The sequence below is a fragment of the Neofelis nebulosa genome, chromosome 18, assembly GCF_028018385.1.
Source record: "Neofelis nebulosa isolate mNeoNeb1 chromosome 18, mNeoNeb1.pri, whole genome shotgun sequence".
Classification (NCBI taxonomy): Eukaryota; Metazoa; Chordata; class Mammalia; order Carnivora; family Felidae; genus Neofelis; species Neofelis nebulosa.
Window position 1 is genome coordinate 5,498,052 of NC_080799.1, and position 27,710 is coordinate 5,525,761.

At 55.2% G+C, this 27,710-nt stretch overlaps 2 protein-coding genes across 4 annotated transcripts in view; one reads left to right on the forward strand and one right to left on the reverse strand.

The window, feature by feature from the left end:
* The first annotated feature begins 11,251 nt into the window (after positions 1–11,251).
* BRI3 (brain protein I3) lies at positions 11,252–21,352 on the forward strand. Its single transcript, XM_058710262.1, has 3 exons — positions 11,252–11,602; positions 12,143–12,245; positions 20,928–21,352. Exons 1-3 carry the CDS (start codon positions 11,461–11,463, stop codon positions 21,058–21,060), a joined length of 378 nt encoding a protein of 125 aa, XP_058566245.1. The 5' UTR covers positions 11,252–11,460; the 3' UTR covers positions 21,061–21,352.
* A 1,646-nt stretch (positions 21,353–22,998) lies between these two features.
* BAIAP2L1 (BAR/IMD domain containing adaptor protein 2 like 1) overlaps positions 22,999–27,710 on the reverse strand; it is a 93,308-nt gene continuing 88,596 nt past the window's right edge. For all 3 annotated transcript variants that reach the window (XM_058710257.1, XM_058710255.1, XM_058710256.1), the window contains 2 exons: positions 23,840–23,877; positions 22,999–23,344 (listed from right to left, as the gene is read on the reverse strand). In XM_058710257.1, the coding sequence (XP_058566240.1) occupies positions 23,269–23,344; positions 23,840–23,877 (114 nt within the window). In that variant the 3' untranslated portion in view covers positions 22,999–23,268. The remainder of the gene's footprint in view (positions 23,345–23,839; positions 23,878–27,710) is intronic.

Sequence of the window (27,710 nt, forward strand, 5' to 3'; positions counted from 1 at the left end):
AAAAGCAGGAACCATTGGTGCTGGTGACTATTCACGAGAAAGGGCAGGTGCGCGCCCCAGAGCTCACACACAAAAGCCAGCAGTGAGCAGGCTTCGCAGAGTGTTCCCGGGGAGGTAATCCATCACCCGAGTGCCCTGAAGACATCACGGTGAGGATTTGATCCTTCATTTCTGGACAATAAAATTTCTAGGGGCCTTGCTAATTTTAATACAATGCAAATAAGGCAAACATAAATTGTTAATAATGCTAACAGATGAAGTCACTATTTTGTAGTGACAGGATTAGGTTAATGAATCATAAAAAGCCAAAGGTGGGTTTTGGAATAAATACCACCCAGCAAGACTTTAAGAATGCATTGTTTTGGGGCGCGTGGGCGGCTCAGTCAGTTGAGTGTCTCACTCTTTTTTTTTTTTTTTTTTTAATTTTTTTTTTCAACGTTTTTTATTTATTTTTGGGACAAAGAGAGACAGAGCATGAACGGGGGAGGGGCAGAGAGAGAGGGAGACACAGAATCGGAAACAGGCTCCAGGCTCCGAGCCATCAGCCCAGAGCCTGACGCGGGGCTCGAACTCACGGACCGCGAGATCGTGACCTGGCTGAAGTCGGACGCTTAACCGACTGCGCCACCCAGGCGCCCCTTGAGTGTCTCACTCTTAATTTTGGCTTAGGTCGTGATCTCGCAGTTCATTGGTTTGAGCCCCACATCGGGCTCTGTGCTGGCTGCTGATAACCTGCTTGGGATTCTCCCTCCCCCTCCCCCTCCCCTACTCACACTCTCTCTAAAAATAAATTTTTAAAAAAGTGGGGGGGGCGCACCTGGGTGGCTTAGTCAGTTGGGCGTCTGACTCTTAATTTTTGATTTTGGCTCAGGTCATGATCCCAGGGTCATGGGATCAAGCCTCGCATTGGGCTTTGCTCTGAGCATAAGATTCTCTCTAAAAAAATAATAATTAAAAATAAAATAAAAATGCATTGTTTTAGGGGAGACATAAGGTTACAAAGGACTAAAACCCATATGAAGGGTGTGGGTTATCCGAATCTGGCCAACACAACAAATGACATTTCTATAAAGCAACTTTAGTCTGATGGCCTAGTTCCAGCCCTCGACAAGAATCCATCTGTAACCAAAATGCCTTAACTCAGCTGGTTTGAGATGGAATTGTTTTTCTCTGGGGCCTTTAACCCTGGTAAGATATCAAAATAAATATAGCTGTAAGCCTAGAATGATATTTTTTTTTTAAATAAAGGAAATCATGAAGATGATATTGATGATTTTTTATTTCTTTTGAAATTGAAATTCAAATATAAATTTGAAATTTATTATTTATTGATTTTTTAAAGGTTTATTTTTTATTTATTTTGAAAGAGAGCACGCGTGTGCAAGTAGGGGAGGGGCAGAGAGAGAGAGAGAGAGAGAGAGAGAGAGAGAATCCCAAGCAGGCTGTATGCTGCCAGCCTAGAGCCCAATGTGGGGCTCGAACTCCTGAACCATGAGATCATGACCTGAGTGGAGATAAGAGACGCTTAACCAACTGAGCCATCCAGGCACCCTTGTAATTGCTTTTTTTTTTTTTTTTTTTAATTTTTTTTTTTTTTAACGTTTATTTATTTTTGGGACAGAGAGAGATAGAGCATGAACGGGGGAGGGGCAGAGAGAGAGGGAGACACAGAATCGGAAACAGGCTCCAGGCTCCGAGCCATCAGCCCAGAGCCCGACGCGGGGCTCGAACTCACGAACCGCGAGATCGTGACCTGAGCCGAAGTCGGATGCTCCACCGACTGAGCCACCCAGGCGCCCCGTAATTGCTTTTTAGATATAGAAAAAAAGAGAAAGATTTGTAAAATTTCATTCATAAGAGCTTAAAATTGAGCATTAAAAGTATAGGGGGTGTGGGTGTCGTCTCGTGCCAGGTGCTCTGGGACAGGAACCTCGTCAACAAGGGAAGGGATCTGGGTTCCGGAATCTGAGTGTGGAGCCTGGCCTTCCAACACACAGGGACGTTTATTCTCTTGTAGTAAGAGGATGGAGATCAATCACGGGCGTCTCCGTGGAGATGCAAAGATCTCCAAGTGAAAAAAGCAAATTGCACAACAGAACATTGAGTGTCCACGAGAGGGAAAAGTCAACCCTAGTGAATCACATATGCGTGTAACTAGTGGGAAGGGAAGGGATGATGAGATTCGCTCTAAGTCCTCCATGTGATGCCTGTGGGGGCAGAGGGACTGTCCTTTTCTTCACCTGATGTCAGTGCTTGATGTGTAGATGCCCGTGCAGGGTCCTGGGCAGCACCTGGTGCTCAGGGCCGGGGCCACATTCTGCTGCTGGATGCTCCCCCGGTGCCGCACGCTGCCTCAGCCACCTCTCACAAAAACCTGATGAAGTTGTTATTACCCCATTTGACAGGTGAGGAAGCTGAGTCATAGGTGGGCTCCTAGTTAGTAGGTCAAGGAAATGGAGGCCTACACTCCGGACCGCTTGACCTCCCGGCGCCTGTGTGCTCAATCAGAAAACCGCAGGAGCGCGCCCTGCCTCCCTGATTCTCTAGCTGGGGAGGACGACCCATAGGAAACAATACCAGTCAGCTCAGGTTCCCAGGAAAACATGCCAAATGGGTGAAGTAGGGGCTCGGAGGAGGGAGGAAAGACCCCATGTGGGGAGTGCTTCCCACAGGGCCATGAGGTCTTGGACGATACACCGGAGAGCTGGGGTTTTATGCTGCAGGTGGTGGGGAGCCATTGAAGGTTTTAAGGAAGGAGAGCTATTACACGCTGCTGAGCACAGTGGCTCTCAAGGGCGATACGTCCGTGCTTGGTATGAGGGGTGCAGAGGGAGTAGAGGCTGGGACACCCTAGGGAGGCTTCCAGATGACAGGCCAGGACCAGTAACCATGAGCTGGACAAGAAGGTTGTGTAGCCTTTGTGTGGAGAGAGAGAGTGAGCAGGGGAGGGGCAGAGAGAGAAGGAAAGAGAGAGGGAGAGAGAGAATCCATGCAGGCTCCACACTGCACTCTGTCCGTGCAGAGCCTGATGTGGGGCTCGAGCTCACCAACCGTGATATCATGACCTGAGCCAAAATGAAGAATCGGATGCTTAACCGACCAAACCACCCAGATGCCCCAGGTTATGTAGCCTTTTTTTTTTTTTTTTTTCAACGTTTTTTATTTTTATTTTTGGGACAGAGAGAGACAGAGCATGAACGGGAGAGGGGCAGAGAGAGAGGGAGACACAGAATCGGAAATAGGCTCCAGGCTCCGAGCCATCAGCCCAGAGCCTGACGCGGGGCTCGAACTCACGGACCGGACCGCGAGATCGTTGACCTGGCTGAAGTCGTACGCTTAACCCACTGCGCCACCCAGGCGCCCCATATGTAGCCTTTAAAAGAAAGACCTCACAATTACATCTCAGGCTGGGGGTTTTTGTTTTTATAAAAAGGACAGGCTGTAGGTCCTTGTTCCTATACATAGGTGTACAGGAAGGGGATGTGTCTGTTCCGCAGGCGGCTTCTCTGACACCAGAGAAGACCAAAGGTTGCATTATAGAAAGTGCCAAAGGCCAAAAATTATTCTACAATATCCAGTTTTGCTCGCTCTAGTGATGTGAACTTCAGATTAGAGCTCAGATTGGAAAAAGGATTCTTTAGGCGATGTGGTATGTGGTAAGCAGCGAGGAGCTGGTCCGAATGTCACACGCCCATTATGACCTCTGACCCGCAGTGGCCAGCTGAAGTGCTGATAGCATGGGACTTGCCCTGGGCGGAGTGGACCCTGTCTGCTCCTCCCGCCAGCCCTTGCTTTTCTGGATCCCGACACTGGCTTTTGCACAGCCCCCGGGCACCCCCTTTCTCTTAGGTCTACACTGGATCCCCAGAAGGAACTTGACCAAGGAAAGTCAGGAAAATAACCCACAGGAAAGAAGCAATGACGGTCTCATGTGAAGGGCGCTCAGTTCCTGGAATTTAAAGGGGGCCACTCTTGCCAGATGGATATGGCTACAATCCTTGCTCCACCTGTCCCTACTGACACTTTGCGGGACATGGGACAACACCGGACCCTGGCCGTTTGTCTTTGGCATCTGTCACATTTGGTCCTTACCTGGCCAGCCCTACGGTTCCTACCTCTCCTAAGTCACGGATTTGATCAAAGATGCCCTTGGCAGTGGTATTAGATGGGCTTCGTCCTACCTCCCAGAGGCAAAATCTGGTGGGTGGCACCTCCAGCCTCTCCCTAATGGCGGGACTCCATTCTCAGAACCTGAGAATCTTGGAATAGGGCAGGATTGTGAGACTGCATTCTGTCCCCCACGCGGTTCCTCCCGGGCTTCCCTGCCCCACGATGGCTCCTCCCCCGTGGCCTTCTCCATGACTGCTTCATGTCAGCCACTGCCTCTCTTCTGCTGGAGCATAAGGGGGCTGTCCCTGGCCCTGTCCTCAGGCTCCCTCCTCACGCCCAGGGGCAGCTCGCCAAAGCTAGCCATGACCACGGTGCAAGCGGCAGGTAGGGGCCACTGGACAGGGCGGGCTGGCCAGAGGAGAGGGTGGAGTGGCTGGAGAATGAGGAGAGGGGACGAGGATGGGCGGGTCTTTGCAGCAGAGGTGGCCCCTCTCCTTGGGGACCTCTGCCTGCTCAGCCCTCCCAGGCCTCCTGGTTTCACAGAGCTCCTTACCGACACCATGTCAAAGCCTTGGTCCCTTCTGCTTTACTCTGTGACCTGCAGGAGAAGCAAGCTCTGGGTGTCACTGGCAAAACAGAATAAGGACAGAGAAGGGAGGCCAGAACCCTCGGAGGCCCTGCAAGGGGCTGTAAAACTCACCGGCCGGGGCAGCTTATGGAGGTCCCCCCGACCTAACGAGGTGGCCTCTCATCTCCACTTGGAAATGGCCATTTGCTTCCCCCCAGCCAAAGAAGATACCCAGTTGTCATAAATTCAGTGCTCTGGTAAATGGTTAAGAAGCTTACCTTGGTTTCTCTTTACTGTCGCAAATTAAACAGTGACAGATGTCAAAGGGAAATCCCTTCTGTAAATCTGAATAATTGTGATTGACCTCTGGGAGAGGGTAGAAGAGTCTGGGAGGTACACTGTTTTCCCTGAATGATGCCCTGTAATCACACTGCGTGAGATCCCAAAAGGCATGAATCTTCTTCATGGACGTCTTCCCTGTGTTCTGGGCACTCTTGACTTTTTAAAACCAGGAATGTCTTTCTGGAATGATCCAGACCCATTCCTAGCCTGAAGGGGCACACACTTCATGGCCTATGGGCCAGAGTGCAGATCCGGAGGTGAGGGGATCTGGTTTGAATCCTTACTGGGCATATGATCTTGACAAGTGACCTTGAGGTCAACAGTTAATGGAGCACCTACTGTTCCAGGCCCTGGAGATACAGGGATAAGACACTATCCCGGCCCACAGGGGGGTTCTGTGGACCCGACTTAGTGGAGAGATTGGCTCTTTCCTTATATGTAAACTGGGAGTAATAAAATCTGAGGATCGTGGCCCTGACGTGGGTAACATGAATCACAACCTAGCACCCGGCACAGAACAACCTGACGAAGGTTGGGTTTCTCCCTGTGAGTCCTGTTGAGAAATGGGGATTCTATCATTGTGGAAGGTGGTGAGGTAAACGTGGCCCCCACAGAGGAGCCATTGTAATAGTTCTGGAAGAATGCTTGAAGTCTTGGTCTAAGAAAGCCTGGCTTATGAAGGCTAAGTGACCAGTTTAGGCTTGAGAGCTGTTCTCTGTGTGGAAATCTGGGTGGGCACCAGCTGTTCCAGCCTCAGCCCACTTCCTTGTGTGCCACCCTCAACATCCAAACTTGGCCGCCGTTTTCTTGGACTTTCCCCTACCCCCAACCAAGAAGACCTGGGCGGGGCTTAGTCAGTTAACCATCCGACTTCACCTGAGGTCATGATCTCGTGGTTTGTGGGTTCGAGCCCCGCATCAGGCTCTGTGCTGACAGCTTGGAGCCTGGAGCCTGCTTCTGGTTCTGTGTCTCCCTCTGTCTCTGCCTCTCCCCCACTTATGCTCTGTCTCTGTCTCTCTCTCAAAAATAAATAAACATTAAAAAAAAGTTTGTAAAAGCACTCTGAACATGGTGGAGATAAAAGGCGTTAAATCAGTTTTGCACGTGGTCACCTCAGATGGGTCTGACTTCCGAGTTTTCTCCTGTTACTGGTCTAGCCCATCAGTTATAGCCATTAATACTGAACTGCTTTTCAGGGGTATTGAGAACAGCTACTTGGAAATTTATTTAGCTAGAGACCTGCTCTCCAGAATTTGCTCTTTGTTCTTATGAGAATTGCTAGAAAATGTTGACCCAAAGACATTTCCTGTTTCAGTGTATGAATGTGTTCTCTCAGGTCCGCCTATGGAGCGAGGGCCACCTCTTAGAGAAGGAAGGTGTAGTATGGATTTAAATCTATGGATACATGTCACTTGTGATGAGATTTACTGTGTGACCCAGCAAGAAATTGTCATCTGTGTTGCATAGAAACACATGTGCTTAATTTATAAAACATTTAGAAATATTTGCCTACCAGAATTGTAAGGCTTATCACAGGCTTGCCATAAAACTTAAAACTCAGTGTTTATCTAAGATAAACATTTAGCAAATATTTGGTGAGAGCCTTCCCTGAGCCAGGCACTTGTAATTGGTTACAGCCTTGGGTTTTGAAATGATATTTGCTGCTGCTGCTTTTTTTTTTTTTTTTAATACCACAATCCCAGCCATGTGAGATGCTAGTTTCCTGAATGTGCAAGACACTCACGTGATGGGTTATCAGCACTTTTCAAAGTCTGCGAAAAAGGGCATGATCCTTGTTTTGGTTTCCTCTGGGTACAGCTGGGGAGAGTCCTCAGTGACTGTCAAGGTCTGGAGGACGGCAGCACCTCCCCGGCCCGACCGGGTCCCCTACAGAGCGCTCCTGGTGAAGACGTGTACACATAGCAGTTAAGTGAGCAGTTACTTTTATGGAAATGGCAATACTAAAGAATTTTTTTCGACGTACACACATGGACATGCCGGATTTCAGCCATCTGTAAGATGTGCACAGAGGAAGTGATGTTCCAAGTCTTCTTGCACAGGAACGTATTCGTGTTAACATCAGCGGCCGCTGGCTTTTCTTGTGCACTTTGCACGAGAGCAGTGCACAGTGATCGTTAGTGGCCTGAGTGCTGATGTGGGCTTGGCGACCTTGGAAAAGTTACGGGACCTCTCTGTGCCTTGGTTTTCTCATCAAGCAGTTGGGGCCTGTCCAAGTCTACTTCATGGGATGGCCCCGAAGATGAACTGAGATATCAACTGTGTTGTAGGTGTTTAAAAATTCAACCAAGTGGGGCTCCTGGGTGGCTCAGTCGGTTAAGCGTCCGACTCTTGATTTCGGCTCAGGTCATGATCTCACGGTGGTGGGATCAAGCCCCACACTGGGCTGTGCCGTGGACGTGGAGCCTGCTAGGGATTCTCCCTCCCTCCCTCTCTCTCTTTCTCTGCCCCTCCCCCATGTGCTTACACTCTCTCTCTCTCAGAAAAAAAAACAACCTGAGTAAATGTAAAGATCAATTTGACTTTATTTTGTGACTTGTGAGTCGGGCAGCATCCCATCCGGCACATAGAAGGGAGCTCGGGAGGGGCACCCAGGTGGCTCAGTCGGTTAAGCAACCAACCTCGGCTCAGGTCATGATCTCACAGTTCATGAGTTTGAGCCCCGCATCCAGCTCACTGCTGTTGGCACAGAGCTCACTTCAGATCCTCTGTCCCCCTTTCTCTCTGCCCCTCTTTGCCCCTCTCAAAAATAAAATAAAGCATTAAAGAAATAGGGCCCCCGGGTGGCTCAGTCGATTGAGTGTCCGACTTCAGCTCAGGTCATGATCTCATGGCTCGTGGGTTCGAGCCCCATGTCAGGCTCTGTGCTGACAGCTTGGAGCCCAGAGCCTGCTTCGGGTTCTGTGTCTCCCTCTCTCTCTCTGCCCGTCCCTTGCTCGTGCTAAACATTACAATTTTTTTTTTTTAAACATTAAAAAATAAAAAAGGAGCTCGGGAGAACCTGCACAAAATGGGAGACTTTTACAGGCAGAGGGGGAAAGGCAAGGAGGGAGTGGGTTACCTCCCCTCTGGGGGATAGAAGGATTCTGCCAAGTGGATCACCTCACTACTGCTGACCAGTATGTTCCAGATTGACTGGTTTAAAACTGCACTCCTGCCAATGGTTGAAACTGCAGTTTGCCTAGGTAGTTAAGTCTTGGTTTGCTGACATGGGGCTGAGCACAAGTGACTCTGTTTGGGGCCTTTTTATCTGGTTTTAGTTTATTCCTGGTCTCCCTTTGAAGTCAGCATCTCTGACCTCGGTCAGCTCTTCCGCTGCCTTGCGGTCAGACCCTGATTCCGTAGCCTGGCCGCACACCCATTCTCCTCGGTGACTTCCCTACTTTCTCTTCTCTCCTGGAACCCCAACACCCCTCCCCTATCCTCGGTCTCACTGCTGCCCTTGCTTCCTGTGTCATACGGAAAACAGAAGCAGGCAGAAGACAGCACCCGCCTTCGTCCACCTGCACGGGCACCCATGCGCTCTACCTTCTCCTGTTCCTGTGGGTGACTCTGGGATCCCAGCAGGGGCTGTGCCGCCATCTACCGGGCACTGGACCCCAGCTCCTTCCGCCGCCCCCCCTCTTTCTCCCACATCCTCCCTCTTCCTACTTTATACACATGCTGTTACTTTCCTTCCGCCCAGAACACAAGCAAACACACCAAGCTGGTCCTTCTGGTCCCACAGCTAACTCTGACCCCCGTCCAGGCTCTGCTCACCTCCCAGACGTGCCCACTCCAAACACCGCTGCGCCACCTTGCCCATCTCACCCCCGTGGCCTTGACCCTGCTCATTTCCCCCCTGTGGCACTCCCCATTTTCTAACACTGCCCCCACCCCATTGGAGTGTAGCCCCACAAGGCAGGATGCTGCCAGTTTTGTGGCATCCTGGGCAGGGTGTGTGCTCCATGAATACTTGAGGAGTGGGTGATCGGCCGTCAGCCACTACGATTGTCTCAGATCTTTATCACAAGGCTAATGCTTTATAGTTACTTTCCTGCCTCGCCTTTCTTTGGTTTGGTGTTTCTTCGGGATTTGCGTGCACAAGTCAGCCTGTGCGAGCCTGCAGACGGCTTTGTCTGATTCACATCCGTGTTCGGGCGATACTGTCGCCTGAGCCAGAAACCTGAGCATCACGAGTGTTCCACAACCATCCAGGAGGTGACCAAAGCTCAGTGGGCTCTTGACCTCTCTCACACCTTACCTGGTCCCTAGGGCCAAGTCAGCGCTGGCATTCTAGACGGGACTTCTGCCCTCGTACTCTTGGGGCACCCAGGGCTCTTGGGCCCCTCTAATGGGCCCCTCTAACCCTCTCACTGCACTGCCATTGTGAGTTTACTGGCTGGCTCCCTACCAGACTGCTCCTTCTGTGTGTCCCTGGCCTGTCATCTTTGCCCCTCCCCCCACCCCCCAGGCCTTTTGTGGCCTGTGGGATAACAGGTCACACTCAACTTGCTCAAGAATTAAGGAGCAGGACCTGTTTTGTGTCTGTGAGCAATGTTTACCAGAGTGATGTTGGGAAATCCCAAGCCACATCCTCTCATTCACGAATATGGATTTCCAAGCTGGGGGGTGGGGGGAGGAGGAATCAATTATTGGAGGAAAAGGGAGCCAGAGGCTAAGGATTTTGTGGAGTTTGATTAGCAAACAAAGGCACCTGAGGAAGGGAGAATTAACCAGGGAAATTGAAGGGACATCTGCCGATTTACCTGCAGTCCAATGAGAAATGACCTCACCAGCTACCTGCTACTACATTGGCACGGTTGGGTGTTGGGGAAGGATGGGGGACCCCATATGGGTGTGCACAGCGACAGTGTGTTAGCAGGCTTGACCTAAGCCCACGTTTCACTGGTCGATGAGGTTGGGGATGCATCCCTGTTTTTCCCTGGTGGGGGCTCTTGTCCTGTGTAGCCATTTCTCCCACAGGCCAGGACCTCTGCTGGCCCCAGTCCTGGCCCCTCTGCGGTCTCTTTTCTTGACCTGGCCCTCCCTGGATGCTAGCCAGACCCATCCCTCGTTCCGCCCCACAGGATGCTGGGATGATGGTGACCGGTTCAGGAGATAAAAGGTGGGGATGGGCTTTGAGGAGTCACACTTGTGACAGAGAAGATGGTCTTTTCGGAGAAATTCAAAATAGGCTGGGGTCTCAGCTGTCCTTTGTCCTCGCACTGGATCAAACTGCAGGTCACGTAAAAGAGGCTGGGAAACACCAAATGCTACAGAAGGCCCTGGAAAGGCCTAGAGGAGCTACAAATTCAGATCTTTCTTTTTAAAGTTTTTTACAAACCCATTAAACATTAGCAGGTGACAGGGAAAATGCTTCTTTGAGGGAACCCAACCGAGTGGTTGGTCTTTGCGCCAAGTTTAGGCCACTCCCCTTGTCTGAGCCTCTGTCCCCGGCCCGGCCCGTAAACCAGGGCTAATAAGTACCTCCCGGGTTGCTGTGCCGATGAGTGAAACCGAGGAACAACCGGAACAGTGCTTGTCACGTAGGAGGTGCTCAATAGCTAGGGTTTTGTCCCCAAATGGGGAGTTATTTGTAATCAGTGGCTGCAACTCCTAGAAATGATCTAATTTGTCAAGACGAAAATCGAGGGAATGAGCATCAGCCAAGCGCGAGCAGGCAACGTTGAGATGCGCGCCCTGCTTCTTCCCGCAGGGGTTTGAGCTTCCATTGACCCCGGCCGCGGCCCAGATTGGGATCCGGGGTCACTCGACACGCGGAGCACCTCCCCACCCCCCGCTCCTTTGCCCAGGATAGGTAACAGCCGGGGGACTCGCCCCTCCTGGACCCTCCTCCAGGCCGCCCCGGGTCCCTGCCCTTCCCCGTGGTGAGTGGGCTCGGGCCATCGGATCTCCCGCCTACCACGGGGGTCTCCGCTAGGAGATGGGTGGGGCCGACCCCGGCTCTGGAAGGGGCGGGGTCCGCGGGCCATAAAAGTTACGACCCAAGTGCGGCACCTCCCCCCAGTCCCCTGTGTGGCGGGCAGTCTCCTCGCGGTGGGAGGTCTGGGGGCCGCGCAAGCGGCGCAGGGCAGAGCGCGGGGTCAAGGCGGCAGGCGGCCTAGCGGGTGGCTCGGGGCGGGCGCGGCCCCTTTAAGACGCCGTGCCGGCCCCGCCCCGCGCCGCACCCCCCGCCGGGAGCTGCGCCACGTGACCCGGGTCTTGTGACTGGCCGGGGGGAGGCGCGGAGGGGAAGCCCGCGGCGCCCGCCTCCGAGAGGGGCCCAGCCCCGCAGCCGCCGCCGCTGCCGCCGCCGCCCGCGAGGAGCGGGTCCCGCCGGCGGGTCCGGGCGTCCGCGCGAGTCCGAGCCGGCGCGGGAGCCGGAGTCCGAGCGGGAGTCCGGGCGGGAGCCGGGCCGGGCGCGGTGGGCGCCGCCCGCCATGGACCACAAGCCCCTGCTGCAGGAGCGGCCGCCCGCCTACAACCTGGAGGCCGGCCAGGGCGACTTCGCGTGCGGCCCGCACGGCTACGGCGCCATCCCCGCCGCGCCCCCGCCGCCGCCCTACCCCTACCTCGTCACAGGTGCGCCCAGCGGGCGGGGGCGGGGGGGACCGGGAGCAAACTTTGGGCTCCGTGCTGTGGCGACCTTTAACCCCGAAACCAACTTTTCTCCGGACGCGGCGGCGGCGGCGGCGGGGGGGCGCGGCCCGGCCGTGCTCGGCCGTGGGGGGGGGGGGTCCCCGCGCGGGTGCTGCCGAGGAGCCTCCTCGGGGCCGGGAACGCGAGCCGGTGGGGACGGGGGCGGCGGGTGAGGCTCCCGCAGCGGGATCCCGCCGTGCGGCCCTCTGCCTACCCGGGGGCGGGGGGGGGTTGGGGATTCGCGAGCACCAGGCCGGCCCTTCTCGGGTCGCGCCACGGCCGTCTTGCCAATTAACTTCGTTAACCAGGTGCCGTCTGCAAGTTAGCACCCGGTCAAGCCCGTCGCGGGCTCTCGGCGAAGGCGGCTGTCGTCTTGATTTTGGAAAGGATAAGTGGGGGGAGGTCGGGGGGAAAGGTAGGAGTAGTCCTCACGCTTCCCAGATTTCCTCCCTGCCCCCTTCTCACGTGCCTTCCTGCCCACAGGGATACCCACCCACCACCCCAGGGTCTACAACATCCACAGTCGAAATGTCACCAGGTACCCTGCCAATTCCATCGTTGTCGTTGGAGGCTGCCCGGTTTGCAGGTATGTCACTGGCCGGGGGCTGTGTCCCCCCCCTCCCCCCCCAATCCGGAGAACACATACCCAGAATCTCAGAGAGGCGGACTCGTTCGGAGGTGGGCTAGTCTTGTCTCGGGACAAGCTACTGACCTGCGGTGTGGGGGAGAGAGGGTTCTTTTGTCCTTAGATCTAAACACGTCGCAAGGGTCATAGGGGAGGGGTTCACTGTCCTGAGGAGAGTGCTTTTGGGGCCACCGAGTCCCAAATGAGTGGGATGTAGAAATGTTAATGTCTCATGTCCCTGGTTCTAGGACGTGTAAGTTTGCTTTGCAGTTGATTCTGGAAGGTGGTGAAAGGTTTCATTTTGCTGGGAAGGGGCAGCTAGGAAAGCCCCAGTGGCCAGTGTGTTCAAGGAGCCGGAGGTCCAGGAGGCCAGGGGAGCACCCTCCTTGAGGGCTGCTTCATCCCCAGCAGGGCGGTCAGCTGGAGGAGGACAGAAACACCGGGCTTCTTTGGGGGCAGGAGCGATTTTTCCGTATTCTCAAACCAGAGCCTCTGGAGTTTGGCAGGTGTCCGTAGGAGTCAGACTCGGGTAAGACTTGGTCCTTGCCCTTGGTTGATGCGAGAGAGTCCAGGTCAGCCCCTTGAGTGGGAGGAGGAAGTTGGAAGTCTCAGAGATGGAATTGAGAAACACTGGTTTACACTTAGGCTTCGTGTCGCAGGTGTATCTGGAAGGCCCAGGGTGGAGTCAAGGGGAAGTTAAAGGTTTCAGAGTCACAGGAGTAACGAGTGGGGGGTGAGTGCCGTCCAGGAGGGGGGGCATCGCAGAGATGAGGGGAGGAGGGGGACTCCCAGAGCCAACTGAGTACTTAGTAAAGAGGGCTGTGGGCAGGGGGCCCTGGGGCCGTGGGCTGGCCACGTGCCTCGTGTGTAAACTCAGAACAGGCATCTCTCTCTCTTTGTTTTCTGGGTTTTTCAAGTTCATTTATTTACTTGGAGAGAAAGGTTGAACATGCGAACCAGGGAGGCGGGGAGAGAGATTCCCGAGCAGGCTCTGCACCATCAGCTCGGAGTCAGCGCTGGGCTGACCTGGGGCTCAGACTCAAGAAGCACGAGATCACGACCCGAGCCAAAACCAGGAATCCAACACTTAACTGGCCGAGCCACCCAGGTGCCCCTCGGAACAGGCCCCTCTTTGATATGCCTTTGGAGGACACGGAGGGGGCGGGTGGAGGGCCAATGACCCGCACTCTCCTGACCGCCCTTCTCTTCTTGGGCACCTGGGGGCGTCACAGCTGTTGGGGTTTAAGGGCCCAAGGGTGGGAAGAGGGCCTGTGTGGCCTGGGCGCTGGCAGCGTGCCGCTGGGCTGAGCAGGGATCGGGACTTGGTCCCCGGTGTCTCGGGGGGTTGCTTGTAGAGGTGGGTGAGGGGAAACCCACTGTATTTGGCTTTGAGGCGGTCCCGGGTGCTCAGAGCCCTGGCTGCTTGCACAGTGCTGTCCCCACTTGGGCCAGCTGGAGGATTCCAAAGGCCTATTTTTGGGTGGGAGAATTGAGTGATCTCCCAAGTTTAGGGAGTGGTGTCAGGCCGGTAAACTAGAGGGGGGCCGGGGGGGGGGGTCTGTCTGGAGCAGAGCAGTCTGGGATTTCCGGGCCTCCACGCTACGTCCGAGTGTTCTGTCCCAGTGCCCAGCCTGCTGGAGGAACTGGGTTCAGATCCTGGCCCTGTTTTCCCTTCTGGGAAACGGGAGCGTCTTGGGATGCTCTCTGAAGCCCCCTTCCTGGCCCTCGTGCCTGTGCACAACCAGCAGCAAGGCCCACGTGGCTGCTGCCAGATGGGGAGCACTTTCCCTGGGGTGGGAGCTCTGTCATTTTGGGGGCCAGTGGCTTCTGCTGCCTCGGGTCCCAGAGCCCCAGTCCTGCGGAATCCCGATCCAAGGTCAGGCTGCCTGAAGGCTGAGGTGCGGGACTCCTGTGTCGGAGACAGGCTTCTTTCTTTCTGTGTGGGGATCCCTGTCCTCCCTCTTCTGGGCGGAAGGCAGTGAGGAGTGGGTGCTCTGAGAGCAAGTCCGGGAACTGTGTTGGGACCACACACGGACTCCCTCTTGGCACATTCCTCTGTGGCCCAAGAAGGATGGATGCCAGAGCTAAGGGCCCCTCCAGCACTTGGGTTCTTCGTGCAAGAGCATCCCTGCCCCCTGCCTGCCCCCTGCCGGCAGCGCCCTCCTGTCTGGGGGAGCAGTCCTTTCTGTGCCTCTGCAGCACGGGGGAGTGTGGGGGGGCTGGGGGAAGGGAGGTGGGCAGCGGGAAGGAAGGAGAGTCTCGGCGCTTCCTAGGGAGGCTCTCCTGTGGTTTGGGGAGTGGGTGCGTGGCCTTGAGGCCGCTCCTCTCTGGGCAGGATGGAGAGGTGGCCCCTGGGCATGGTGTCTAGAGTTGGGAGACAGGACACTTGTCATGTGACTGTGCTTTCTCCCTTTCCGTGCAGCCCGCCAGGCTCTGTCCCCTTCCCTCCCTGGTAGCTTGGCAGCGATTTGCCCAAGTCACACGTCTGTGATTTCTTCTGAGGGAGGCTTGGCGCGAGAGGCCTGTGTCCCTTGTCACTTGTCCATCATCTTAAGCAGCCTGACTCTGTCTTCCCTTTTTAGTCGGCTGCGAGAGAGCTTTTCGTGTGAGCCCAGAGGATGAGCGTGCTCCTTCTTGCCCTGCCCGCGGGGACTGGGTGCCGTCTTGCTCAGCTGGGCCCCCGGGCTCTCCAAAGCTGGGCCTCCCCTGGGGGGGTGTGGGCTGTGCCTGGATCCTGATCCCAGGGAGGTGGCACCGAGAGTCCGGGATACCAGGCCCGGCTGGGTGCACCAGGGGCTGTGCTGGGGTCGCCCGTGGAGAAGGTGCTCTGAGCAGCACGGGTCAAGGCCAGGGCGCGCGTAAAGCAGCAGACGCAGGGCCTGGCCTGCTCTGGGTTCCCCACTGACACTGGCTGGGCGTCCTCGGGTATTTAGTTTCGGGGATAACCAGAGAGGGGGTAGGAGATCTGGGAATGAGTGGGGCCTTGGAAGCCGAGAGAGGCTCCAGGAACAGATCAGGGTCAGATGTTGCCTGAAGCCAGCGGTAAGGTGCACGTGGCCCGGGGTGGTCAGCGTGGAGGGGACTGGTGACCCCGGTAGAGCCGGTGGGGGCACAGGCAGACAGTGAGGGTATGACACGGGACGTGGGGGGACGTGGTGGAGTGTGTGGAGGGGTCCTGAGAGGAAAGCTTCTGTGGGCACTGTCTCATTGGTCCTCGGTCCCGGAGGAGGGGGAGTAGCACCCAGGTGAGCCGGGACTTGGCGGGCCATGCAGCCCGTGGGAGCACTCGAGGGACCGTGGGGCCGCCTCCCGTCTGCGGGCCGAGGACCGAGCCGGGGTGGCCCGCGGCACCTCCAGAGGCCGTTGTCATGGAAGACCCCTTCGTCCCGCCCCGTGATCTGCTCGGGGAGGCGTGAGGCCTGTTTGCAGGGGAGGCCCTGGGACCGCAGAGGGCTGGACAGATGCGCCAGGCGGGCGGGTATGACCCGGGTGGCCGCGTGCCGGGGCATCTGCTCCCCACCCCGAGAAGTCTGCCGCTCCCTTTCCCCACAGAGGCTAGTCCTTCGGTGAGGGCTGGTCTGGGCACTGCCCCCGGGCTGCGTTCTGCCTCTATGAGTGAGTAGTTGGGGACGAACCGGGGGCGGCTGGAGCTCGTGGTACCTGGTCCCCTGGTGGCGAGGAGGGGACTGGGAAGCCCTGGGCGGGGCTGCTGTAAGGAAAGCGGGAGGTGGGGAAATCTGGCACCCAGCCTCGGGACCTCCTGGGACGCGTGGGCTCGGGCCTCCCATGCTGCCGTCCCTTGTGAGGCAGGACCCCCGTGCAGGCAGGGCCTCTGTCATCCTGCTCATCCAGCGCGTCACCCAGGCCCGCTCTGGATAGATGGCGGGCGGCCCCTCTCTCCATAGGATGAGTCAGACATCCAATAAGCATTTTCAGCATTTGTCAAGTTCCTTATTTCCCCAGCTTCCCTGACCCCCCCCCCCCCAACCCCCACCCCCGCCGGCCACCCAACCACACACACCCACACCCACATACAACCACACAATCTGTTGCTCAAGAGTGGGGGCGGGGCCTTCCATCCTCAGCGAGAGCAACCTGCTCAGTTTGGATTCTGAGCCACTTGAAAGAGTTGAAACTTTGTCCTGAACTGATTGGGGCCTTTCCGGGGGGGGGGTTTGGGGAGAAGAGTGTGGGAAGCTGGGAGAGGCCGGCAGGAGATGGCCAGGACAGGGCATCCCATCCCTCCTGTGGTGGCCACATGGGGACCGTAACTGAGGATAGGTCTGCTCTGTAACCTGGAGTGTCGCTGCATCAAGAATGGCCCAGAGATCAGATTATGTTTCTCAGTTCAGGAGATTCTGGATTTAAAAAAAAATTTTTTTTTTTTCCAACGTTTTTTATTTATTTTTGGGACAGAGAGAGACAGAGCATGAACGGGGGAGGGGCAGAGAGAGAGGGAGACACAGAATCGGAAACAGGCTCCAGGCTCCGAGCCATCAGCCCAGAGCCCGACGCGGGGCTCCAACTCACGGACCGCGAGATCGTGACCTGGCTGAAGTCGGACGCTTAACCGACGGCGCCACCCAGGCGCCCCAAAATTTTTTTAATTTCTCTTAGAGACAGAGCGTGAGCAGGGGAGGGACAGAGAGAGAGAGAGAGGGAGAGGGAGACATAGAATCTGAAGTAGGCTCCTGGCTCTGAGCTGTCAGCACAGAGCCCAATGTGGGGCTCGAACTCACCAACCAGGAGATCATAACCTGAGCCGAAGTTGGAGTCTTAACCAACTGAGCCACCCAGGCCCCCAGAAGAGTCTGGATTTTTAAAAACTAAATTATGTCAGCATTGTTTTTGAGGTCTGGGGCATTACTCTTGGTCAAAACATTAATATTTTTGTAGCAAGACATGAATATTCATGTTAAGTGAATGCATTATGACCATCAGTGGCCACATCAGGTCACCTGTGGCTGCCGGGTGAGTTTCCTGTAAGCCTATGAAAAAAAGTTTTCTCAGAGCTTTCTGTTGTTTGGAATTGTGGGTAAGACTCTTTCCAGTGGGAAGTGTGGTGCCCGAGAGCTGGAGGCTCCTGCTGGCCGTCCCTTTGTCCCTCAGGCTTCAAAGCCAGGTTGGGTTCTGGTCATTGTCTTGTGGGAGGTGGTCTGGTCGTAGACTTGCTGGCAGGGATGGCCCCTAAGGTGAATGGTGTGAGCTGGGCTGTGCTCTGGTGACAGTGAGTGACAGGTCTGGACGGAAAGCACCGCAGGCTGGTGTTACTCGTGTCTGGGAAACGGAGGTGGGCCGGGTCAGCCCGTGTTACCCTCACTTTGCTCTTTAGGTTCCCAGAGCAGCTGCCGGGGGCTGAGCAGGGGGGCCGGTCCCCCGGGCTCCAGGGCAGCGAGGGCCTGGGCGAGAGTGACCAGCCTTCGCGGGTGTGTTTGGTGGTGGGCAGGCCCTGGAGCATCCGGGAAAAGCAGCCCCCAGGATGGGCGGTTCACTTCGGCGGCCCTGCCAGGCAGCGTGGGTAGCTCCCGGCCCCTGCACCGCCGGGGAGACTGCACCCAGCTGGGGCGGAGCAGGGTGGTGGTGGGGGGGGGGGGGCCCACACGCACCCACTTGAGGGCACTGAGGACGACAGGACAGGCCTTGGCCCCAGCCTCCCGCCAGACACCTGGAGCCTCTGAGCAGACACCATGGATTCTAGGCTGTGCCTCTTGACAGGTTGGATCCTGACACGAGATGACATGGAGTGTCCAGCTTGGGTGGGTGCTCAGCCAGGTAGTCCCGGTCCTCGGGCCTCACTGGCCCCTGGAGGGGACGCTGGGCAAGGCACCCTCTGCTCCTCCAGAGGGCAGTCTTCTCTGCAAGGTTCTGTGCTGGTGCAGGTGACCCAGCTGTGAGGCCCGGCTCGCCCCTGCCCTCTGCCGTTTCCTTGGACATTCTGACCGAACGTGTGAACTGGTGTGGTTCCTGGGACTTCAGCTGTAGGTGGAACGTTGCTTAGAGGCCAGGAGGAAGGACAGTGGCACCTGGGTGGTGCCATAACTCCCAACTGGTACGGGGCCGCCCGGCTGCTTCCAGCTGCTCTGTTAGTGGCTTGCTTAGCATCAGTAGTTGCAGGAGTTGTGGGCGGGGATTGTGGACAGAACAGGTGTGTTCCCTGCCTGGGGCAGCCTGTCCAGTCTCCCTGTGTGTGGGGACACAGCTGGTGGCCCACAGCCTCACCCCTGACTTTGGCAGCATGGCCTTAGGTGCTTTTTCCGGTGGGGCAGGTGTAAGGTGGGCCCCGCGCAGCTGCGTCCGGACTCCCACGGGCAGGGGCAGCCATGGGAGGGCCCGAGAGCAGTGTAGCGACCCGACTGCCTTTGCAGTCCTTAGAAAGGCGACTCCTGAGCGGCTCGGTCAGTTAAGCAAGTCTGACTCTTGATTTCGGCTCAGGTCATGACCTCCAGGTTCGTGGGTTCGAGCTCCGTGCCAGGTTCTTGTGCTGACAGTGCAGAGCCTGCTTGGGATCCTCTCTCCCCCCTCTGCTGGTGCGTGCTCTCAAGGAAAGGTAACTCTGCTGAGAGAAATTCAGGCCTACTGATTAACTTTCCCCCAGATCTGGCCTTGTCTGTGTCCAGTCTGACCGTTCGGCACACACATCGGTTTGGGAAATGCCGGCTGAAACAACAGTTCAACAAATGGCTTTACTACAGGACTTCTCAGAGCCATTCCTAAACTACTGTGCGCTGTGATACCAGGATGGGGAGAGAGTTTCCCCCAATTGACCAGAGAACCCCCCCCCCCCCCCCGCCCCGCTTTTCTGCAGTTTATCAGGGGAACTAGTGTGTTAGGACCAGCACCTGGGGAAGCGCTTCTGACCCTACTGTCTGTCCATTGTGGAAGTTTCAGGCAACCCTCTCCTGAGTGGGCAGGAAGAGAAGTGGGCATTGAGTTTGATTTTTTTCTTTAAGCAGTGGAAAACCAGGCCTCTTAGTCTGGTTTCTCACAATTCCCCCGCCTGCTCCGTAGGGCTGGGTGCAGTGTGGCCCTCAGAAGGAGCAGCATTAGCAGCTTTGGCATTTTGAGTGGAGGAAGCCTTCTGTTGGGTGCTTCTATTAAGCCGAACCTTCCTCTGCACACACAAGGTGGCAAAAGGAGAAGCAGCTGTTTCCAGAACATTCTGGAAGGGCACAAGAGATCCTTAGCAGTGTTTGAAGACAGGCTGAGGCACGGATGGGAGACCTGGCTTTAGGGAGACCAAGGCAGCTGGGGTGAACCCGGGGCGAACCCGGGGCAGGGGGCACGGGAGTGGGGGCCTCCCCAGGAAGGAGTGGGTCAAGTCTTCCTGCTCACTACCCAGCTCCTGTCCCCCCGTGGAGCCCCTCCTTTATTCCTTCTCAGTACTCAGCCCTGGGCACTTTGGCACATTTGTTCCCGTGAAATCTGGTGAAGGGCCCTGTTCACTAAAAGCCCTCGGTTCGCATCGCGGTAGACAGGGTTAGAGGCTCCCCGGCCGCCTGGGAGAGTTTGTTTCCACCGGCTCTTCCTCGGTCTCCGGAATGTAACGGGTTTCTCATTAGGGCTGAGCTGGCTATTGCGGCTCTCATTTTAATTTCAGCTGTGTCCAGAACTTTCCAGAAGTAGCCTAAAGAGCAGAGGCAGAGCTGAGCACACGGCTCTTGCTTCCCACCTTTGGGAGCGAGCCTTTGAAAAGGACCCTGGAATGTGAGCGGTGACTTTAGATCACTGAACCTGTGCTCGCGTGGCTCATGATTGGGGTGATAGCCCGGAGGCGCCTTGTGGTAATTGTGTGTTGTGCGCATTGAAGGTAAACTTGACTTTTTGAAGAAACAGATTAAATGTCTCAAGATACATGCTGCCTTTTTTTCTTCTAATTTTTTTTAAGTGATTTTATTTTTGAGAGAGCACAAGCAGGGGAGGGGCAGAGAGAGAGGGAGACACAGAATCTGAAGCAGGCTCCAGGCTCCGAGCTATCAGCACAGAGCCTGACGCGGAGCTCGAACCACGAGATCACGACCTGAGCGAAAGTCAGACACCTAACCGACTGAGCACACAGGCACCCTGTTAAGTGCTGCCTTCTTCCAGACGTTGTGAATATGGCTGATTTTAATTGTTCACTAAAATCTATTGTACCCCTCCCCCAAGTCTGAATTCTAAACTTCATAAGTTTTTGGAATTTCCCTCTAAGGAATAGAAGAATAAAACTTTTCAACAATGGGGAGAAAAACTCTAAAATGATACGGTTTTCTTGGGTCTTGTTTTCAGAGATACAAGAATTTTTATAGAAACTAGCATTTGCTTCTTGTTCTTCCTTTTGTGACGGAGGAGAAAACACTGCAGGTTATGTGGCAACTGAACGTTCTTGTCTTTGTAAGTGGTAATTCCTGTAGGTAACGTAGCGGCTGAGAGTGGCAGCTAGCCTTCCCCTGGGTAAATGGGCATGTGTAAGAGGCCGGGGGTTTGTTGCTGGAGGGGTGAAGGCTGCTTCTGTGGGATCTGGTCACCGTGAGGCACCCGGGGCCCTGGGTCCTCGCGGCCTCAGTCCCTTGTGCCGGGGTGTGGGGTGGGTACAGAACTGGGTCCAGCCTCGGGGTCTGCCAGGGACCCTAACGCGCGTGCCCCCCCCCCCCATTCTCTCTGCAGAGTCGGGGTTCTGGAGGACTCCTTCACCTTCCTGGGCATCTTCTTGGCCATCATCTTGTTCCCGTTTGGGTTCATCTGCTGTTTTGCCTTGAGGAAGCGAAGATGCCCCAACTGTGGAGCAAACTTCACTTAAAGGGAACAACACACCTGGCTTTCCTACATCCAGCTGTCTTTTTCTAATGTAAATGTCGTGTACAGTAGCTTTATTTGATTAAGCTTCCAGGACTGTTTTGTAAAGTGAGGCGGGATAGACGGCGTGCGCGTGAGCTGCGGTTTCGTGGGGCGCAGGGGTCACGGCGTGGGGACGCAGCAGCACTGCTTCGGGGGTGAATGACAACTCAATAAAGCACTGCTTCTATTTTTTGCAGTCTTCAATTTGAGAAAGGTGAGAAATACTGTTTTAAATAAATGAGATTCATACCATTGTTGACCTGGTTCTGCCTGGTGTGCACACTGCCACTTGTATAAATAAACTTGTGTGGACGTTGGAAATTGTGACCAGACTAGAATAACATACCCAGCGCCTGGCTTCAACACTGTCCATCGTGGCCGATCTTGATCTAGTCCTCTGTAGGCATTCGCAGCTCCAGAGAATGTGCTTTTCGAAGTTTTATTATTATAACGAAACATAATACCTTGACATTACTCCATGCCCGGGGCCTGAGGCAAGCCCGCCCACCCTCCGTGAGGCAGGTGGGTGCCCGCTCGGCCCATTCCCTGGAGGTGCAGAACGGGTCCCTGGGTGGGCCCACAGACCGCACCTAATAATCTGTAACGAAGCCAAAGGATCCCAGAGAGCGGAGCTCTGGAGACCAGGGCCCCCACCCCCTGTAACACACCGGGGCTGTGTCTTAAACCCCCCCCCCCCCCCCCCGTTGAAAATATCGGGTTTCCGTGAACCCTCCTCTTAGAGGAGCAGTGGACCACGTAACTAAAGTGGACCGTGTTTTCTTCCCTGGCTGGAGCGTCTTTCCTCAAGACAGGTGTACTGCCTGCCAACCACTCGGCCCCTGGAGAGCCCTCACATGGGTCTGACTCCTCAGCTCCTGGGGACCTCGTCTGGTTTGCCAACGCGGCCGGGACAGGACCAAGAACGAGAAGTGGCATGCACACACACTGGTTTACCTGCGTTTGCCCGGGACTAGTTTCAAGTGTCTAGAAAAACGTTGATAGTTACGGCGAGACCAAAGGGGCTGTGATAAAAAAACAGGGCCCTCTTCGCCCACACACAGTGAATGGCCTGGGTGTGAGTCCTGATTCTGCACTCCTCCCAAACAGGGCCCGATCCCTGGCAGCCAGAGATCAACTCGGCCACTCGCTCCGAGGTCCCTTGGCACGGGACACCCCGGGTTCTGAGGGCACGGGGCAGGTCTCGGGTGAAATGCAGAACTTCCCATCCCAGCCGCTGAGACTCGGGCATATGGCTTTGTACGCGCTGTTTCGGGGCGTGCGTAGGTGTGTCCGTACCCGACTCAGAAATGGAGAAACTTGGACCCCAGGGGGTTTCAGAGTACACCAGCGATGGAGGCAGCTCTGGTCAGCCGGCTTAGCGAGAACGCCCTGGGTCTGCACACGCAGGGTCCTTACATGCATGAGTGACGCCCATCACCTGCAGCACAGCCTGGTGTGTTTTCATTGGTGAATCCAGTCGGTGACTCCGAACTACCAAAGTCCGTGGCTCTAGGGTTATGCAAGTACTAAACGTGGCCGTGACAGGGACAGGCAGAACACCTCCGTGCTCTGTAGCGATGTCTAAATCAAGGGGAACTTGGGGATTTCTCCATCTAGGTAGCTCTACATTTGGTTAAACAAAAATTAAGAATTTTTAAGTTAAAAAATCAAATTTTATAGACTATTCATAATTTATATTGCTTAAAATTATGATTTGCATGCTAAGATGCAACTTTACACAACCAGCCTTTCCTTTAGATAATGTTATAACGCTAGATAAGAGCACATGCTTTTTAAAATAAAACTGTGCTCATTTCATGCAGAGAGCTGGTCACGAAAGCAGACTATCCCTCATTCTATTAAAAAATAATCACAGAATATTAAAAAAAAAATGATACAGTAAGGATTGGAACCAAATTTATGGTCTTCTGACAGAATGGGAAGAAAATATTTTCACTGATTTGAGTTGGTCACTAGACTATTATTAAAGACAAACGTATCAACCCAACTATGTTAAATTGAGAAAATGCGTCGATTTGCTCAAGTGGAATACATTTATAATCAGGCACCCTTTGGCGAAGCTTTGCAACAGTTAAGCGCACACCAAACAACACATCATTTTGCAAGTGAGAACTTAACGTCGGAGGGACCGGAGCTCCCGGCCTGCTCTTCATCGAATGATCGGTGCAGAGCGATCGTTTGTCACCGTCGGCCGGAGTTTCACCGTCGCGAAGGGGTTTTCTCCGCTGCAGGGGGAGAGGAAAAACCACGTCTGCAGACATACTACAGGATGGGAATTGGGTTTTAGAGGAGCTGTGAACTACCGTCCTTGCTCTGTGAAGTTAGAAGGCTTCTGTATAAAACTCTGGACGTTTTCTAGACACAGACGTTTCACGGTGGCAGTCCTCTCTGTGCACCCATGCCCACCCGTCACAGAACTCTCCAGGGCTGTAGATGCTGTAATGGGAGAGCCCACCCTTCTGTGGCCCTGTGTGGGAGGGGTTACGTGAGAGAGCCATAAGGACGTGGTCTGGATCAAGGTGCCAAATGCAACATGGCCGGGAGGCATCCCTTGGGGACCCAGGCAGAGGCCGGGCAGGCTTCCTGTGCTGTGAGAACAAGGCGGCCGCCTTCTCCTTGGACCCCATAGGCCTAAGGAGCCTCGGCCGGGACACCCCCCCCCCACCCCCTGCCCCGGGCTGTGCACCTACCAAGACCCCCAGGAACACAGTTCAACGTACCTGAGAAAAGGAGGCTTTGCTGTCCCATTTGCGTCGTTCTGTGAGGAAGATAAAGATGAAGTTTATGGAAGGGTCACGAAACCGGGACATTTTCAATAAGACCTTAAAGGTAAAGATATCTAAAGTGCAAGGAGCAATTTACGGCTGATGCGTGTAAGCCCACCTGAGGCCATCTCAACGTCTGTCTAAAGTCACCTAAGGGATAAGGGTAAGAACAGAAAACCGAAGACGGTGAGGGGCCCTCACAAGTGCTGGCATGTCTCAGGCCTTGGAAGACCATGGCCCTTAAGCTGCCCAGCCGTAGTGCCTACAGCTGGTGTTTTGGGAGCCCAGTCCTGAATGAGGCCGTTACAAACAGGAAGCAAAAATAAAACCTTGTTGGGTTTTGGTGCCCACAGATGTGCCAAGGGCTAGCCAGAGATCTGGTGGGAAGTTCCAGAAGATGGGACGACAGAGGGACAACACTGCCCTTGCCTTCAGGAACTACCAGAGCCTGGGGACTTGGGGGAGGGGGGGTCTCCCAGTGTGGCCAGGGACCAGGGGTGTGTGTGTGCCTTCTGTCCTTCGTTTTATAAAGCTAGAAGGCTTTCAGAATTTGCTTTAAATCTGCTCTGGCTGTTGAAAAAAAATCACTGGCCTGAGCTTGTGGGGCTAATTCTCAGATGGCTGCCCAGGAGAGAGCAGTGTAATGCCGTCTGAGCCACAGGCCACCAGACCAGACCAGACCAGACTCCTGGAAGCTCCCAGGATTCCCAGTGGCCTCAGGGCATATGGGCCTCTGAACACTGAAGGATAGATAGCTCTTCTCACTTCTGGTTGCCAGCCTAGGGTCGAAGGCCATAGTTGGAGGCCAAAGCCCAGGTCAGGGCTCTTTCTGCATGGCTCCTCTTGGGTTGTGGACACAGATTCTCGAAGTACAAGAGAGGCTGTGGGCACTGGGGCTACTTCAGACCTGTGCCTGCTGTCTCTGTGCCTGAAGACCTCCGAGTGTGCTTTGAACCTTGAGACCAGCAGGTAAGCAAGGTCATTCTGATGGGGAGCCCCAAGCACCTGAAGGCAACCCCAGTCAGCCTTGTGCCCCAATTCAGTGTCTACCTTTTCTTTTGTAATTTATTTTAGAGAGAGAGAGAGGAGAGAGAGAGGAGAGTGAGTGGGGGGAGAGGGACAGAGGGGAAAGAGAATCCCAAGCAGACTCCAAACCCTGAGCCCCAACACAGGGCTCCATCCCACAGCCCTGGGACCGTGACCTGAGCCAAAATCAAGAGTCGGATGCTCAACTGACTGAGCCCCCCAGGCGCCCCTGTGTCTACTTTTCATCACAGATGCACACAGCGGCTGCCCTGCTCAGCATGTCCTAATAGGGTTTTAAATGGCTGCAAAATGATTTCTTCCTACTAGGCATGCTGAGCTTCCCCAGCAGGCCTCAGAGCAAGTCATTTGTGGGGTAGTGCTCTCATTCCGTGATGGTTACAGGCTAATTTATGACTTACTGAAAAAGCACCAGGATGCCTGCCCTACAATGGCACGTGTGCTCAGTCCGTTGGCAATGGCATGTCGCCTAGAGCAGACAGCCCGTGCACAGAGGCACCAGCTCACGCAGCAGAGAGGCCTCCAGTGTCCTCCCTCCTGGCCTGGAAAGCACACTTCCTGCAAAGCCAGGTGTGGCCTCTGCCCGTCTTGCGCTTGGCCGCAGAGGCACACTTGGCCCTCTTGCTCCTTGATACTGTCTGGAAACCACCTTCCTGTGGCCTTTCCCGGGAGCACGCTCTGTCCGTGCCGTGTGCGTCCTCAAGTCTGAGGAAAGCTCCGTGCGCTCTGAACTGGAAACCAGAAACAAAACCCTCCCTGGAGTACTGGCCAGACAGACTCAGCCTCAGATGGAAAACTTTGGGGCCTGTTCCCGGGAGGGCCTCCTGAGTCCCGACTGACCCAACTGAACTTTAAAGTTTATTTAAGTACTCTCTACACCCAACTTGGGGCTTGAACTCACAACTGTGAGATAAAGCGTCACATGCTCTACCGATTAGCCAGCCGGGCGCCCCTGACCCAACTGAACTTTAAAACGAGTTTAGGCACATGTTCACAGGCTGTGCCATTCGAGTACTCGGTCCAGACATTTGAGAGAAACAAAAATGGCTGCAGAGATGCAGCACACTCGACCCTAAAGTGACAAGTGATGACTCCGTTGTGAGGAAGGAAGGTGAGAGTAACCTGGGACAGCCCAAAGCTATTTAGTGCTGGGCAAACCCGGGTCCTGGTGCGGTACGTACCCCGCACACACCCTGGCCAACCTACACACGTGCACGTGGGCACCAAAACCCCACCGGGATACTCAGAGCAGCCCTGACGGGCCAGCCTCAACATCTATCAACAGGAGAAGGGACAAGAGCCTTCTATCCAGTGAATCCACGCAGCGATGGAGCGCCACAGGACAGCCCGCTGTGTGGTTCACTTCCTCTGAGGGCCAGACCAGATGCGCCGTCACGGGGTCCGAAGTTGGGGCCGTCTGGACTGAGAAGGGGCAGCGCCGTGTGTGTGTGTGTGTGTGGGGGGGGGGTGGGCTTCTGGGGGGCTGATAATCTAGGTCTTGCTCTGGTGCTGGTTATATGTAGCTGCTTTGTGAAAAGTCCTGCACTTTCCTGAATATGGCATTCTTGAATGTCTGCTTTTAGAAAAACAGGACATTTTCAGAAAGGCTTCTCCTCTCTTTAACATACTTCCACTAAGCCCACTCCTGCGTTCCCTTTCCTGCCAGTGAAGGGCACCCCCAGGCCGTGTGGCACTGCCCTCATTCAGTCTGTTAGGAAGGCTCATGTTGTGCTCAGAAGCATCTGCGGAACCTTCCCTCCAAGCTGACCACACGACCCCGTCCCTTGCGCTGGCCAGTGCCCCAAGCCCGTCTGTCCATCCTGCCTGCTGCCTCCAAAAGCTCCAACTGAACCTGTCCCTCCACAGCCTCCCTGAGGCTGAGTCATGGGGTTCGGGTCTCCTGGTCTCTGCGTTCCCCAGTCTGTCTTTCCCTCTTCCAAACAGCAAAGTCTCTGGAGGCCTTTCTTGGTCCTGCGTCCCTGGACCGGACTGGTCTTGATACGCCTCCTGCTGCCCCAGGGCCCCTCTGCACAGGCTGCAGGCCGGGAGCCACCTTCTCCACACGCACGGTGCAGGGCACACAGCACATGCTAGAGCAGGTCTGTGGAGCTGAGCTCCCCAGGGTCCCGCAGCCCCCGGCAGAAAAACTCCTACAGTGTGGGCCTCGCTCTGAGTCAGCAGTACGTATCCCGCACTTTTCTACAGACTTCACAAAGGCCGGCCCCTATGGCCTCAGAGGCACAGCCGGTTGCATGTTCTGTGTCCCCTTCCAGCAAGCAGCATGGTGCTGGTCTGGAGTGTACTCAACACGACAGGAGGTGATCAAGTGACAAAACCAGGCACCCCTAGGGGCTAGGCATGTCATTATGAGCGCGGAAAAGGTTATCCGTGAGACAGTAAGGGCAGTGAAGGCCTTGGGCCTGGTCAGCAAGATAACCCATAACCAGCTTATTTTGACCCAGCAGGAACAAGGCAGAGTAGGGCACATCTTGTGATTCCCCCAGAAAACAACACGCCAAGTCCACCTTGAGTGGGCACTTGCTGCCACGTGGTGTCCATCCATCTTCCCCTTCCCACTAGCCAGGCTTCTGCTTGGGTGTCCACCACATGTCCACGTACCTGAAGGCAACTACTTGGTCCCAGCTTATGGGTGGTCCAGGTCAGCATAAGACCACCCCATACAGTCGTCCTCCTGGCGGTAGGCAGACACTCAGACGAGACAGGGACTTCTGTGGCCCAGTGAGAACGCTGAGGGGGGTGACCTCTGCTCTCTGCCCACTGG

Bases quoted from the DNA above. Each gene is read 5' to 3' on its own strand.
- BRI3 (XM_058710262.1), top strand. From the start codon at position 11,461: ATGGACCACAAGCCCCTGCTGCAGGAGCGGCCGCCCGCCTACAACCTG. The intron at 11,603-12,142 runs GTGCGCCCAGCG...TCCTGCCCACAG, and splicing joins CTACCCCTACCTCGTCACAG to GGATACCCACCCACCACCCC. The intron at 12,246-20,927 runs GTATGTCACTGG...TTCTCTCTGCAG, and splicing joins GGAGGCTGCCCGGTTTGCAG to AGTCGGGGTTCTGGAGGACT.